The 17056-nt window shown below is 48.5% G+C and overlaps 1 protein-coding gene across 1 annotated transcript; it reads left to right on the top strand.

Annotated features, from left to right (window-relative positions):
• Positions 1-4781: 4781 nt before the first annotated feature.
• LOC133548272 (salivary glue protein Sgs-3-like) lies at positions 4782-5444 on the top strand. The gene has a single exon (XM_061893588.1). It carries the CDS (start codon positions 4782-4784, stop codon positions 5442-5444), a length of 663 nt encoding a protein of 220 aa, XP_061749572.1.
• The last annotated feature ends 11612 nt before the right edge of the window (positions 5445-17056 follow it).

Genomic DNA, 17056 nt, shown 5'->3' with positions numbered 1-17056 from the left:
TACTAGAAGTATCAAAACAATTCAGTGTAGACTGCGCCGCATATTTACATATTCTTATTCGCTAGACCCGCCCATTTCTTTCATAATACTAAATATCATACATTTGATAATATAATAAATTATTTTTTATCATCCTTCTTGTCCGTAAAAATATGTTATTTTATGTGCGCATTCATATATTTTATTATAATATCGATGTACAATCACAGTACTGTACTAGAAGTATCAAAACAATCCAGTGTAGACTGCGCCACATATTTACATATTCATATTCGCTAGACCCGCCCATTTCCTTACATATTATATTACATATCATTATTTTAATATAAAATTGATGTAGAAATACAGTAGACAGTACTGTACTAAATATACATTTGTTAAAAATGTCATCCTTCTTGTCATTAAAATATGTTATTTTATGTGCGCACTCATATTATTATTTTAATATAATATTGATGTACAATTACAGTAGACAGTACTGTACTAGAAGTATCAAAACAATCGTAGACTGCGCCGCATATTTACATATTTACATATTCATATTCACTAGACGGTGGCGATACATATTGATATCAACGACGTGGCGATGGCGATACATATCGATATCAACGACGTGTCACTGGCGATACATATTGATATCAACGACTTGTCAATGGCTATACATATCGATATCAATGACGTGTCAATGGCGATACATATTGATATCAATGATGTGTCGATGGCGACATATATTGATCTCAGTGACGTGTATCGCCATCAGTGACGTGTATCGCCATCAATGACGTGTCGATGGTGGTACATATTGATATCAAAGATGTTTCGATAGCGATACATATTGATATCAATGAGGTGATTGATGGCGATATATGAGGTGGCGACTTGTCCAGGGTGTACCCCGCCTTCCGCCCGATTGTAGCTGAGATAGGCGCCAGCGCCCCCCGCGACCCCAAAAGGGAATAAGCGGTAGAAAATGGATGGATGGATATATATATATATATATATATATATATATATATATATATCTCAATGACGTGTCGATGGTGATACATATTGATATCAATGGTGTGTCAATGGTGATACATATTGATATCAATGGGGTGCCGCTGGCGATGTGTATTGATCGCAATGACGTCTCGACGGTGATACATATTGATATCAACGATGTGTCAATGGTGATCATATTGATGTCAATGACGGTACATATCGATATCAATGACAATTGTGATACATATTGATATCAATGACGTGTTGATGGCAGTACATATCGATATAAATAACAATGGCGATACATATTGATATCAATGACATGTTGATGGCAATACATATTGATATCAATGACATGTTGATGGCGATTTATATCCATATCAATCGATGGCAATACATGATATCAATTTTGTAACAATACTTGTAACAATAATTGTATCGGCACTTGTGACGGTATTTGTAGTGGTACCTATAACAGTAATCTTAACAATACTTGTGACAGTACTTGTAGCAACATTTGTAACAGTACTTGTAACAATACTTGTAACGGTATTTGTGACAGTACTTAAAACAGTATTTGTGACAGTACTTGTAACAATACTTATAATGGTACTTGGTAACGGTACTTGCAACAATGCTTGTAACTGAACTTGTGATGACACTTGTAACAGTACTTGTGACAGTACTTTTAACGAAACTTGTGACGGTACTTGTAGGGGTACTTGTAACAGTACTTGTAACAATAATTGTATCGGAACTCGTAACGTACTTTTGACGGTACTTGTGACTGTACTTTTAACTGAACTTGTGACAGTACTTTTAAGGGTACTTGTAATAGTACTTGTAACATTACTTGTATTGGAACTTGTAACGGTACTTGTGACAGGACTTGATTGATTGAACTTGCAATGGTACTTGTAACAATACTTGTAGCAATACTTGTGATGGTACTTGTAACAATACTTTTGACGGTACTAGGTAGCAATACTTGTGAAGGTACTTGTAACAATACTTTTGACGGTACTTGGTAGCAATACTTGTGAAGGTACTCGTAATAATACTTTTGACGGTACTTGTAACAGTACTTTTGACAATAATTGTACCGGTACTTGTGACGGTATTTGTAATGGGACTTGTAACAATACTTGTAATAGTACTTGTAACAGTACTTGTAACAATACATGTAAGGGTACTTTTAACAATAATAGTATCGGAACGTGTAACTTTACTTGTGACAGTACCTGTAACGGGAATTGAAACAATACTTGTAACAGTACTTGTAGCAATAATTGTAACAGTACTTGTAGCAATAATTGTAACGGTACTTGTAGCAATAATTGTAACGGTACTTGTAGCAATACTTGTAACAGTACTTGTAAGAATACTTGTAAGGGTACTTGTCAGGATACTTGAAAGGGTACGATGCCATCACATGATGTGAAAGAAGTCACCTCGTCTTTCAAGCAACATTCCCATCATCCAATCACACGGGTAGCATTTTTAAACAAAAAACATTTTGCACATTTTGTAATGATCATCAACCATGTGCCCTAATCGTTAGCTGACAACAAACGTCTCGATCATGGGCTGACAGGTTTGTTTCTAATCGTTAGCTGACAAAAAGACAACTAATCGCTGGTTGACAACTAGCGCCACTAATCACTGACAATTAGCGTCCTCGTTGTTAGCTGACAGCACTTGTTGCTAATTGCTATCTGACAACGAGCACACTAATTGCTAGCAGACAACTACTAATCACTAACTGACAGTTAGCACCCTAGTTGTTAGCTGACAGCTATTGTTGCTAATTGCTAGCAGACAATTAACATGCTAATCGCTAGCTGTCAACCAGCACTACTAATCGTTAACTGACAACTAGTGCCTTAATCCTTAGCTGACAGCTTTTGTTGCTCATTTCTAGCTGAAAATTAGCATGCTAATCCCTAGCTGACAACTAGCACCCTAATCATTAGCTCATGGCTAGTGCACTAATCGTTACCTGACAGCTAGTGACTTATTTGTTAGCTGACAGATTTAGTTGTCAATCAGTAGCTGACAACTGGCGACACTAATTGCTAGGTGACAAATAGCGCTCGGATCATGAGCTGACAGCTTTTGTTGCTCATGGCTAGCTGACAAATCACATGCTAATCGATAGCTGACATTAAGCCCCGCTAATGGCTAGCTGACAAATCACATGCTAATCGATAGCTGACATTAAGCACCGCTAATGGCTAGCTGACAAATCACAAGCTAATCGATAGCTGACATTAAGCACCGCTAATGGCTAGCTGACAAATCACAAGCTAATCGATAGCTGACATTAAGCACCGCTAATGGCTAGCTGACAACTAGCGCCCCTATCGTTAGCTGACAGCTTTTGTTGCTAATCACTAGCTGACTCGGGCGCCACTAATCTGTGTCTAAAAAGGCTGGTTGACAACTAGCGCCCTAATCGCTAGCTGACCTCGGTGGACAGTTGAACAGCGGTGATGTGTTGGAGGAGACAAGATGGCGTCCCAGCGACACTCCTGCTCGCCAAAAGGCTGCACTGGCTTGGTTTGGCCAGCGGACGCGTGGCGGGAAACGTCAGCGTCGTCTTTTCTTTGTCCTCCGTCACGGCTGCCAGTGTCCATCAGTCAGCGAGTGTCGCCAACCTGAAATAAACTACAGACCTTGAATGCACCGTCATCCTTCTGGCGGCAGGAAGTGAAGCGCTGACGTGACGGAGACGTCCTCTACAGTGGACATCACACAACCTCCAGCTTGGATGTAGCCTCTCCGTGTCATGTGACCCCGCCCCCTTTGAAGGCCGACCCTTAAAGACGTCCCCTACAAAGAGGTCCCCTACGAAGACGTCCTCTATTAACATGTCCCCTACAAAGACATTCCCTTCAAACACGTCCCCTACAAAGAGGTCCCCTAAGACGTCCCCTAAAAAGAGGTCCCCTACAAACACGGCCCCCACAAAGACGTCCCCTACAAATACGTCCCCTACAAAGACATTCCTTTTAAGCACGATCCCTACAAAAACTTCTCCCACAAACATGTCCCCTACTAAGACGTCCTCTACAGACATGTCCCTTACAAACACGACCCCCACAAAGACGTCCCCTACAAATATGTTTCCTTCAAACATGTCCCCCTACGAACACGATCCCTACAAAAACCTCCCCTACAAATACGTCCCCTACAAACACGGCCCCCACAAAAACGTCCCCTACTAAGACGTCCTCAACAAACATGTCCCCTACAAACACGGTCCCCACAAAGACGTCTCCCACAAAGACGTCCCCTACAAACACGATTCCTGCAAAGAAGTCCCCTACAAAGATGTCCCCTTCAAACATGTCCCCTTCAAACATGTCCCCTTCAAACATGTCCCCTACAAACACATCCCCTACTAAGACATCCCCTAACACATCCCCTAATAAGACGTCCCCTACAAACATGTCCCCTACAAACATGTCCCCTACAAACACGATCCCTGCAAAGAAGCCCCCTACAAAGACGTCCCCTACAAAGACGTTCCCTACAAAACGTCCCCTACTAAGACGACCTCAACAAACATGTCCCCCTACAAACACGGCCCCCACAAAGACGTCTCCCACAAAGACGTCCCCTTCAAACATGTCCCCTACAAACAGATCCCCCACTAAGACATCCCCTAAAAACACATCCCCTAATAAGACGTCCCCTACAAACATGTCCCCCTACAAACACGGCCCCCACAAAGACGTCTCCCACAAAGACGCACCCTACAAATAAGTCACCATACTAAGACCTCCCCTACAAACATGTCCCCTACAAACACGATCCCTGCAAAGAAGCCCCCTACAAAGACGTCCCCTAAAAACATGTCCCCTACAAACACGATCCCTGCAAAGAATCCCCCTACAAAGACGTCCCCTACAAAACGTCCCCAACTAAGACGACCTCAACAAACATGTCCCCCTACAAACACGCCCCCCACAAAGACGTTCCCAACAAAAACGTCCCCTACTAAGAAGACCCCAACAAACATGTCCCCTACAAACACGGCCCCCACAAAGATGCCCCCAACAAACACATTCCCTACTAAGACGTTCCCTAAAAACACATCCCTTACTAAGAAGTCCCCTACAAACACTTCCCCTACTAAGAAGTCCCCTACAAACACATCCCCTACTAAGACGTCCCCTACAAACACTTCCCCTACTAAGAAGTCCCCTACAAACACATCCCCTACTAAGACGTCCCCTACAAACACATCCCCTACTAAGACCTCCCCTACAAACACGGCCCCCACAAAGACGTCTCCCACAAAGACGTCCCCTTCAAACATGTCCCCTACAAACAGATCCCCTACTAAGACATCCCCTAAAAACACATCCCCTAATAAGACGTCCCCTACAAACATGTCCCCCTACAAACACGGCCCCCACAAAGACGTCTCCCACAAAGACGCACCCTACAAATAAGTCACCATACTAAGACCTCCCCTACAAACACGATCCCTGCAAAGAAGCCCCCTACAAAGACGTCCCCTAAAAAGACATCCCCTTCAAACATGTCCCCTACAAACACGATCCCTGCAAAGAAGCCCCCTACAAAGACGTCCCCTACAAAGACGTTCCCAACAAAAACGTCCCCTACTAAGAAGACCCCAACAAACATGTCCCCTACAAACACGGCCCCCACAAAGACGCCCCCAACAAACACATTCCCTACTAAGACGTTCCCTAAAAACACATCCCCTACTAAGAAGTCCCCTACAAATATGTCCCCTACTAAGACGTCCCCTACAAACACATCCCCTACTAAGACGTCCCCTACAAACACATCCCCTACTAAGAAGTCCCCTACAAATATGTCCCCTACTAAGAAGTCCCCTACAAACACATCCCCTACTAAGAAGTCCCCTACAAATATGTCCCCTACTAAGACGTCCCCTACAAACACATCCCCTACTAAGACGTCCCCTACAAACACATCCCCTACTAAGACGTCCCCTACAAACACATCCCCTACTAAGAAGTCCCCTACAAATATGTCCCCTACTAAGACGTCCCCTACAAACACATCCCCTACTAAGACCTCCCCTACTAAGACGTCCCCTACTAAGACGTCCCCTGCAAACACGATCCCCGCAAACACGTCCCCTACAAAGACTTCCCCTACAAAAACGTCCCCTACTAAGACGTCCTCAACAAACATTTCCCCTACAAACACGGCCCCCACAAAGACGTCCCCTACAAATATGTCCTCAACAAACATTTCCCCTACAAACACGGCCCCCACAAAGACGTCTCCCTCAAAGACGTCCCCTACAAACACGTCCCCTACTAAGACGTCCCCTACAAACACAATCCCTGCAAAGAAGCCCCCTACAAACACGTCCCCTACAAACACATCTGCCACAAACACGTCCCCTAAAAAAACGTCCCCTACAAACACAATCCTTACAAAGAAGTCCCCTACAAACACGTTACCTACTAAGACGTCCTCAACAAACATTTCCCCTACAAACACGGCTCCCACAAAGACGTCCCCTACAAATATGTCCTCAACAAACATTTCCCCTACAAACACGGCCCCCACAAAGACGTCTCCCTCAAAGACGTCCCCTACTAAGACGTCCCCTACTAAGACGTCCCCTACAAACACAATCCCTGCAAAGAAGCCCCCTACAAACACGTCCCCTACAAACACATCTGCCACAAACACGTCCCCTAAAAAAACGTCCCCTACAAACACAATCCTTACAAAGAAGTCCCCTACAAACACGTCCCCTACAAACACATCCCCTACTAAGACGTCCCCTACTAAGACGTCCCCTACTAAGACGTCCCCTACAAACACAATCCCTGCAAAGAAGCCCCCTACAAACACGTCCCCTACAAACACATCTGCCACAAACACGTCCCCTAAAAAAACGTCCCCTACAAACACAATCCTTACAAAGAAGTCCCCTACAAACACGTTACCTACAAACTTTTCCCCTAAAAAGAGGTGCCCTACAAAAACGTCCTCTACAAACATGTCCCCTACAAACACGGTCACCACAAAGACATCCCCCATTAACACGTCCCCTACAAAGATGTCCCCTAAAAACACTTCCTCCTACAATGACATCCCCTAAAAAGACATCCCCCCCAGAGAAGTCTTCTACAGAGACGTCCCCAACAGCGACTTCTCCTACAAAGAAGTCCCCTACAGAGACATGGTGTCCTACAGAGACTGTGCTAGCTGTTATTAGGTAGGTCATCACTAAGCAGACTATGTAGGTGACTAAGCAGACTATGTAGGCGACGTCCGTCACCAAGCAGACTATGTAGGCGACGTCCGTCACCAAGCAGACTATGTAGGCGACGTCCGTCACCAAGCAGACTATGTAGGCGACGTCCGTCACCAAGCAGACTATGTAGGCGACGTCCGTCACCAAGCAGACTATGTAGGCGACGTCCGTCACCAAGCAGACTATGTAGGCGACGTCCGTCACCAAGCAGACCATGTAGGCGACGTCCGTCACCAAGCAGACCATGTAGGCGACGTCCGTCACCAAGCAGACTATGTAGGCGACGTCCGTCACCAAGCAGACTACGTAGGCGACGTCCGTCACCAAGCAGACTACGTAGGCGACGTCCGTCACCAAGCAGACTACGTAGGCGACGTCCGTCACCAAGCAGACTATGTAGGCGACGTCCGTCACCAAGCAGACTATGTAGGCGACGTCCGTCACCAAGCAGACTATGTAGGCGACGTCCGTCACCAAGCAGACTATGTAGGCGACGTCCGTCACCAAGCAGACTATGTAGGCGACGTCCGTCACCAAGCAGACTACGTAGGCGACGTCCGTCACCAAGCAGACTACGTAGGCGACGTCCGTCACCAAGCAGACCATGTAGGCGACGTCCGTCACCAAGCAGACTATGTAGGCGACGTCCGTCACCAAGCAGACTACGTAGGCGACGTCCGTCACCAAGCAGACCATGTAGGTGACGTCCGTCACCAAGCAGACCATGTAGGCGACGTCCTTCACCAAGCAGACTATGTAGGCGACGTCCGTCACCAAGCAGACTATGCAGACTATGTAGGCGACGTCCTTCACCAAGCAGACTATGTAGGCGACGTCCTTCACCAAGCAGACTATGTAGGCGACGTCCGTCACCAAGCAGACTATGTAGGCGACGTCCGTCACCAAGCAGACTATGTAGGCGACGTCCGTCACCAAGCAGACTATGTAGGCGACGTCCGTCACCAAGCAGACTATGTAGGCGACGTCCTTCACCAAGCAGACTATGTAGGCGACGTCCTTCACCAAGCAGACTATGTAGGCGACGTCCTTCACCAAGCAGACTATGTAGGCGACGTCCGTCACCAAGCAGACTATGTAGGCGACGTCCGTCACCAAGCAGACTATGTAGGCGACGTCCGTCACCAAGCAGACTATGTAGGCGACGTCCGTCACCAAGCAGACTATGTAGGCGACGTCCGTCACCAAGCAGACTATGTAGGCGACGTCCGTCACCAAGCAGACTATGTAGGCGACGTCCGTCACCAAGCAGACCATGTAGGCGACGTCCGTCACCAAGCAGACCATGTAGGCGACGTCCGTCACCAAGCGGACCATGTAGGCGACGTCCGTCACCAAGCGGACCATGTAGGCGACGTCCGTCACCAAGCGGACCATGTAGGCGACGTCCGTCACCAAGCGGACCATGTAGGCGACGTCCGTCACCAAGCGGACCATGTAGGCGACGTCCGTCACCAAGCGGACCATGTAGGCGACGTCCGTCACCAAGCGGACCATGTAGGCGACGTCCGTCACCAAGCGGACCATGTAGGCGACGTCCGTCACCAAGCGGACCACGTAGGCGACGTCCGTCACCAAGCGGACCACGTAGGCGACGTCCGTCACCAAGCGGACCACGTAGGCGACGTCCTTCACCAAGCGGACTATGTAGGCGACGTCCGTCACCAAGCAGACTATGTAGGCGACGTCCGTCACCAAGCAGACTATGTAGGCGACGTCCGTCACCAAGCAGACTATGTAGGCGACGTCCGTCACCAAGCAGACTTTGTAGGCGACGTCCGTCACCAAGCAGACTATGTAGGCGACGTCCGTCACCAAGCAGACTATGTAGGCGACGTCCTTCACCAAGCAGACTATGTAGGCGACGTCCGTCACCAAGCAGACTATGTAGGCGACGTCCGTCACCAAGCAGACTATGTAGGCGACGTCCGTCACCAAGCAGACTATGTAGGTGACGTCCGTCACCAAGCAGACTATGTAGGCGACGTCCGTCACCAAGCAGACTATGTAGGCGACGTCCGTCACCAAGCAGACTTTGTAGGCGACGTCCGTCACCAAGCAGACTATGTAGGCGACGTCCTTCACCAAGCAGACTATGTAGGCGACGTCCGTCACCAAGCAGACTATGTAGGCGACGTCCGTCACCAAGCAGACTATGTAGGCGACGTCCGTCACCAAGCAGACTATGTAGGCGACGTCCGTCACCAAGCAGACTATGTAGGCGACGTCCGTCACCAAGCAGACTTTGTAGGCGACGTCCGTCACCAAGCAGACTGTGTAGGCGACGTCCGTCACTAAGCAGACTATGTAGGCGACGTCCGTCACCAAGCAGACTATGTAGGCGACGTCCGTCACCAAGCAGACTATGTAGGCGACGTCCGTCACCAAGCAGACTATGTAGGCGACGTCCGTCACCAAGCAGACTTTGTAGGCGACGTCCGTCACCAAGCAGACTTTGTAGGCGACGTCCGTCACCAAGCAGACTGTGTAGGCGACGTCCGTCACCAAGCAGACTATGTAGGCGACGTCCGTCACCAAGCAGACTATGTAGGCGACGTCCGTCACCAAGCAGACTATGTAGGCGACGTCCGTCACCAAGCAGACTATGTAGGCGACGTCCGTCACCAAGCAGACTATGTAGGCGACGTCCGTCACCAAGCAGACTTTGTAGGCGACGTCCGTCACCAAGCAGACTATGTAGGCGACGTCCGTCACCAAGCAGACTATGTAGGCGACGTCCGTCACCAAGCAGACTTTGTAGGCGACGTCCGTCACCAAGCAGACTTTGTAGGCGACGTCCGTCACCAAGCAGACTATGTAGGCGACGTCCGTCACCAAGCAGACTATGTAGGCGACGTCCGTCACCAAGCAGACCATGTAGGTGACGTCCTAAGCAGACCATGTAGGCGACGTCCGTCACCAAGCAGACCATGTAGGTGACGTCCTAAGCAGACTATGTAGGCGACGTCCGTCACCAAGCAGACTATGTAGGCGACGTCCGTCACCAAGCAGACTATGTAGGCGACGTCCGTCACCAAGCAGACTATGTAGGCGACGTCCGTCACCAAGCAGACTATGTAGGCGACGTCCGTCACCAAGCAGACCATGTAGGTGACGTCCTAAGCAGACCATGTAGGCGACGTCCGTCACCAAGCAGACCATGTAGGTGACGTCCTAAGCAGACTATGTAGGCGACGTCCGTCACCAAGCAGACTATGTAGGCGACGTCCGTCACCAAGCAGACTATGTAGGCGACGTCCGTCACCAAGCAGACTATGTAGGCGACGTCCGTCACCAAGCAGACCATGTAGGCGACGTCCGTCACCAAGCAGACCATGTAGGCGACGTCCGTCACCAAGCAGACCATGTAGGCGACGTCCGTCACCAAGCAGACCATGTAGGCGACGTCCGTCACCAAGCAGACCATGTAGGCGACGTCCGTCACCAAGCAGACCATGTAGGCGACGTCCGTCACCAAGCAGACCATGTAGGCGACGTCCGTCACCAAGCAGACCATGTAGGCGACGTCCGTCACCAAGCAGACCATGTAGGCGACGTCCGTCACCAAGCAGACCATGTAGGCGACGTCCGTCACCAAGCAGACCATGTAGGCGACGTCCGTCACCAAGCAGACTATGTAGGCGACGTCCGTCACCAAGCAGACCATGTAGGCGACGTCCGTCACCAAGCAGACCATGTAGGTGACGTCCTAAGCAGACCATGTAGGCGACGTCCGTCACCAAGCAGACCATGTAGGCGACGTCCGTCACCAAGCAGACCATGTAGGCGACGTCCGTCACCAAGCAGACCATGTAGGCGACGTCCGTCACCAAGCAGACCATGTAGGCGACGTCCGTCACCAAGCAGACTACGTAGGCGACGTCCGTCACCAAGCAGACTATGTAGGCGACGTCCGTCACCAAGCAGACCATGTAGGCGACGTCCGTCACCAAGCAGACCATGTAGGCGACGTCCGTCACCAAGCAGACCATGTAGGCGACGTCCGTCACCAAGCAGACCATGTAGGCGACGTCCGTCACCAAGCAGACCATGTAGGCGACGTCCGTCACCAAGCAGACCATGTAGGCGACGTCCGTCACCAAGCAGACTACGTAGGCGACGTCCGTCACCAAGCAGACTACGTAGGCGACGTCCGTCACCAAGCAGACCATGTAGGCGACGTCCGTCACCAAGCAGACCATGTAGGCGACGTCCGTCACCAAGCAGACTATGTAGGCGACGTCCGTCACCAAGCAGACTATGTAGGCGACGTCCGTCACCAAGCAGACTATGTAGGTGACGTCCGTCACTAAGCAGACCATGTAGGCGACGTCCGTCACCAAGCAGACTATGTAGGCGACGTCCGTCACCAAGCAGACTATGTAGGCGACGTCCGTCACCAAGCAGACTATGTAGGCGACGTCCGTCACCAAGCAGACTATGTAGGCGACGTCCGTCACCAAGCAGACTATGTAGGCGACGTCCGTCACCAAGCAGACCATGTAGGTGACGTCCTAAGCAGACCATGTAGGCGACGTCCGTCACCAAGCAGACCATGTAGGTGACGTCCTAAGCAGACTATGTAGGCGACGTCCGTCACCAAGCAGACTATGTAGGCGACGTCCGTCACCAAGCAGACTATGTAGGCGACGTCCGTCACCAAGCAGACCATGTAGGTGACGTCCTAAGCAGACCATGTAGGCGACGTCCGTCACCAAGCGGACCATGTAGGCGACGTCCGTCACCAAGCGGACCATGTAGGCGACGTCCGTCACCAAGCGGACCATGTAGGCGACGTCCGTCACCAAGCGGACCACGTAGGCGACGTCCGTCACCAAGCGGACCACGTAGGCGACGTCCGTCACCAAGCGGACCACGTAGGCGACGTCCGTCACCAAGCGGACCACGTAGGCGACGTCCGTCACCAAGCGGACCACGTAGGCGACGTCCTTCACCAAGCGGACCACGTAGGCGACGTCCGTCACCAAGCGGACCACGTAGGCGACGTCCGTCACCAAGCAGACTATGTAGGCGACGTCCGTCACCAAGCAGACTATGTAGGCGACGTCCGTCACCAAGCAGACTATGTAGGCGACGTCCGTCACCAAGCAGACTATGTAGGAGACGTCCGTCACCAAGCAGACTATGTAGGCGACGTCCTTCACCAAGCAGACTATGTAGGCGACGTCCGTCACCAAGCAGACTATGTAGGCGACGTCCGTCACCAAGCAGACTATGTAGGCGACGTCCTTCACCAAGCAGACTATGTAGGCGACGTCCGTCACCAAGCAGACTATGTAGGCGACGTCCGTCACCAAGCAGACTATGTAGGCGACGTCCGTCACCAAGCAGACTTTGTAGGCGACGTCCGTCACCAAGCAGACTATGTAGGCGACGTCCGTCACCAAGCAGACTATGTAGGCGACGTCCTTCACCAAGCAGACTATGTAGGCGACGTCCGTCACCAAGCAGACTATGTAGGCGACGTCCGTCACCAAGCAGACTATGTAGGCGACGTCCGTCACCAAGCAGACTATGTAGGCGACGTCCGTCACCAAGCAGACTATGTAGGTGACGTCCGTCACCAAGCAGACTATGTAGGCGACGTCCGTCACCAAGCAGACTATGTAGGCGACGTCCGTCACCAAGCAGACTTTGTAGGCGACGTCCGTCACCAAGCAGACTATGTAGGCGACGTCCTTCACCAAGCAGACTATGTAGGCGACGTCCGTCACCAAGCAGACTATGTAGGCGACGTCCGTCACCAAGCAGACTATGTAGGCGACGTCCGTCACCAAGCAGACTATGTAGGCGACGTCCGTCACCAAGCAGACTTTGTAGGCGACGTCCGTCACCAAGCAGACTGTGTAGGCGACGTCCGTCACTAAGCAGACTATGTAGGCGACGTCCGTCACCAAGCAGACTATGTAGGCGACGTCCGTCACCAAGCAGACTATGTAGGCGACGTCCGTCACCAAGCAGACTATGTAGGCGACGTCCGTCACCAAGCAGACTTTGTAGGCGACGTCCGTCACCAAGCAGACTTTGTAGGCGACGTCCGTCACCAAGCAGACTGTGTAGGCGACGTCCGTCACCAAGCAGACTATGTAGGCGACGTCCGTCACCAAGCAGACTATGTAGGCGACGTCCGTCACCAAGCAGACTATGTAGGCGACGTCCGTCACCAAGCAGACTATGTAGGCGACGTCCGTCACCAAGCAGACTATGTAGGCGACGTCCGTCACCAAGCAGACTTTGTAGGCGACGTCCGTCACCAAGCAGACTATGTAGGCGACGTCCGTCACCAAGCAGACTTTGTAGGCGACGTCCGTCACCAAGCAGACTATGTAGGCGACGTCCGTCACCAAGCAGACTTTGTAGGCGACGTCCGTCACCAAGCAGACTTTGTAGGCGACGTCCGTCACCAAGCAGACTATGTAGGCGACGTCCGTCACCAAGCAGACTATGTAGGCGACGTCCGTCACCAAGCAGACTATGTAGGCGACGTCCGTCACCAAGCAGACTATGTAGGCGACGTCCGTCACCAAGCAGACTATGTAGGCGACGTCCGTCACCAAGCAGACTATGTAGGCGACGTCCGTCACCAAGCAGACTATGTAGGCGACGTCCTTCACCAAGCAGACTATGTAGGCGACGTCCGTCACCAAGCAGACTATGTAGGCGACGTCCGTCACCAAGCAGACTATGTAGGCGACGTCCGTCACCAAGCAGACTATGTAGGCGACGTCCGTCACCAAGCAGACTATGTAGGCGACGTCCGTCACCAAGCAGACTATGTAGGCGACGTCCGTCACCAAGCAGACTATGTAGGCGACGTCCGTCACCAAGCAGACTATGTAGGCGACGCCCGTCACCAAGCAGACTATGTAGGCGACGTCCGTCACCAAGCAGACTATGTAGGCGACGTCCGTCACCAAGCCGACTATGTAGGCGACGTCCTTCACCAAGCAGACTATGTAGGCGACGTCCATCACTAAGCAGAGTCTAGTGTGCATCAAGGAAGAGGATGAATGAACTTTGGCTGCGGCGACTGGACTGTTTATCTTTCGGCAGAAAAGTTTTTTGCCTTGTGATGGAAAAAAAATGACCTTAAGAGAAAATGCCTTTTTTATGATTTGAAATATTTACTTTGTAAACATAAACATGCATCGTGAAGACCCGCCCCCTCTTTTCTACACAATGTCCACCACACGCTTTTATTGTGAAAATCTACTTGATGGTCTCGCACTACACTAATATTACAGTAGCAATACAGTAATATGCAATCATATTACAGTAATAAGACTTCCTAATGATGTTATAATGGTAATACAGCAGTAATAATACAGAAATATTGCAGTACTAATACAGGAGTAGAAGTACAATTACATTTATTGATCAAATTCTAGTAAAAATAACAGTAATAAAACTGCCTAATTATGTTCAAGTACACTATACAGAAATATTACCGTAATACTGTAATATTACAATAAAACTACAGTAATATTACCGCAATACTGTAATATTACAATAACATTACGCAAAAAACTGTATTGTTACCGTAAAAATACAGTAATATTACAACAATAATACTGTAATATTACAATAAAATTACAGTATTGTTACCCTCAATAATATTGTAACATTACAACAGTTACATGTAGCCTGTAAGTTACTTAAGTAAAGCACTGTACTAGTATTAAGTAAACAATGAATTATAGAACTGGGCTAGACCAGAAGAAACTAAAGTCTAGCTCGCCATCCAACATGTCCTGTACAACAAGGGCAGGACCAGTCTAGCTCGCCATCCAACATGTCCTGTACAACAAGGGCAGGACCAGTCTAGCTCGCCATCCAACATGGTCTGTACAACAAGGGCAGGACCAGTCTAGCTCGCCATCCAACATGGTCTGTACAACAAGGGCAGGACCAGTCTAGCTCGCCATCCAACATGTCCTGTACAACAAGGGCAGGACCAGTCTAGCTCGCCATCCAACATGTCCTGTACAACAAGGGCAGGACCAGTCTAGCTCGCCATCCAACATGTCCTGTACAACAAGGGCAGGACCAGTCTAGCTCGCCATCCAACATGTCCTGTACAACAAGGGCAGGACCAGTCTAGCTCGCCATCCAACATGTCCTGTACAACAAGGGCAGGACCAGTCTAGCTCGCCATCCAACATGGTCTGTACAACAAGGGCAGGACCAGTCTAGCTCGCCATCCAACATGTCCTGTACAACAAGGGCAGGACCAGTCTAGCTCGCCATCCAACATGTCCTGTACAACAAGGGCAGGACCGGTCTAGCTCGCCATCCAACATGTCCTGTACAACAAGGGCAGGACCAGTCAATTTTCCAGTGCGCGCACACAAAATACATTCAGATACTAAATACTAAATAATACTACGGTATTCAAATAGCAAGCATATTTCTTAATATTGTACAATAATTCATGAATCCAATTAGAATAAATAATATAATAATTTTTATATCAAAATATTAATTCTCTAATATCAAAATCTACCAATTGCAACCACAAATAAAGTGCATAGCAGACAGTGGTTGACTGGACTGCATCATAAAATGCATTGGATGCATAACATTGACAAGCATCAAACAATTAGATAGATAGATAGATAGATAGTACTTTATTTATTCCGTCAGGAGAGTTCCTTCAGGAAAATTACAATTTTCAGCACAATCCCATTCAAGATCAGACAAACATTACAGGGAGACAGAACAGGATCGCTGACGGGTCTGCCGGCTTCCAGCGCCCCTTACAAAAAAGATGACATACAGATAAACTGGGGGGGGGGGGGGGGGGGGGGGGAATAGAAGATTAAAATAAAATAAAAATAAATTAACACAACCCAGAAACAAATCAGACAATTGTTGAGAGTGCTAACGTTTCATTCAGTTGACTATATTCAAAGAAACAGGCATAGAAGTAGATGCTAACAGCTCCATTCAAAATGAATGTAGCGGCTAAGCTACACAGATGCAACTCACCAATTCCGCAGATAAATCCCGCTTAAACTCTCTCGCACGACGACCCGCGGCTTAAGTAGTTGGCTCCTGCAGTTCCACATTATTACATTTCAGTTAAAAGAACTTAGTTAGTAATTAGTGACAAAAGCGCGTCACAAACCTGCAGCAACGTCACTCTCGCTCTTCCCGGAAGCAGCCCACTACCGGAATTTATGCTTCCCGCCATAGGTCACGTGACCACGTGACGCAATGACGCACGTGGTCATGTGACCGCGTGACGTAATGACGCACGCAAAGACACGAAAATAAATAGGATATTTAAGTAAAATGATATTTAAATAGAAATATATTTAATTAGAAATAATATTCAATGGGGTTTTGAGAGGATATTTAAATACAATTATTTAAATAGGAAGATTTAATTACAAAGAATATTCAATGGGGTTTTAAAAGGATATTTAAATGATGATATTTAATGGGCTTTTGTCACCCAGGTTACATACAGTAATATCGTGGCAATAAAACTGTAATATTACAAAAAAATTACAGTAATTTTATGTAATGAACTGTATTTATTACCATAAAAATATAGTATTATTACCGCAATAATACCGTAATATTGCAATAAAATTACAGCAATGTTACCGCAAGAATACTGTAATACTACAATAAAATTACAGTATTATGGGAAAAATACTGTATTTTTTAGAATTTACTTACATCAATATTACCACAATACTACTGTAATATTGCAATAAAATTAGAGTAATATTACCGCAATAGTACTGT

This window comes from Nerophis ophidion, linkage group LG02 (assembly GCF_033978795.1).
Source record: "Nerophis ophidion isolate RoL-2023_Sa linkage group LG02, RoL_Noph_v1.0, whole genome shotgun sequence".
NCBI lineage: Eukaryota > Metazoa > Chordata > Actinopteri > Syngnathiformes > Syngnathidae > Nerophis > Nerophis ophidion.
This window is presented reverse-complemented; position numbering and strand designations above follow the sequence as displayed.

What these genes read in the sequence shown, in the direction of transcription:
- LOC133548272 (XM_061893588.1), top strand. Translation starts at nt 4,782, where the DNA reads ATGTCCCCTACAAACACGATCCCTGCAAAGAAGCCCCCTACAAAGACG.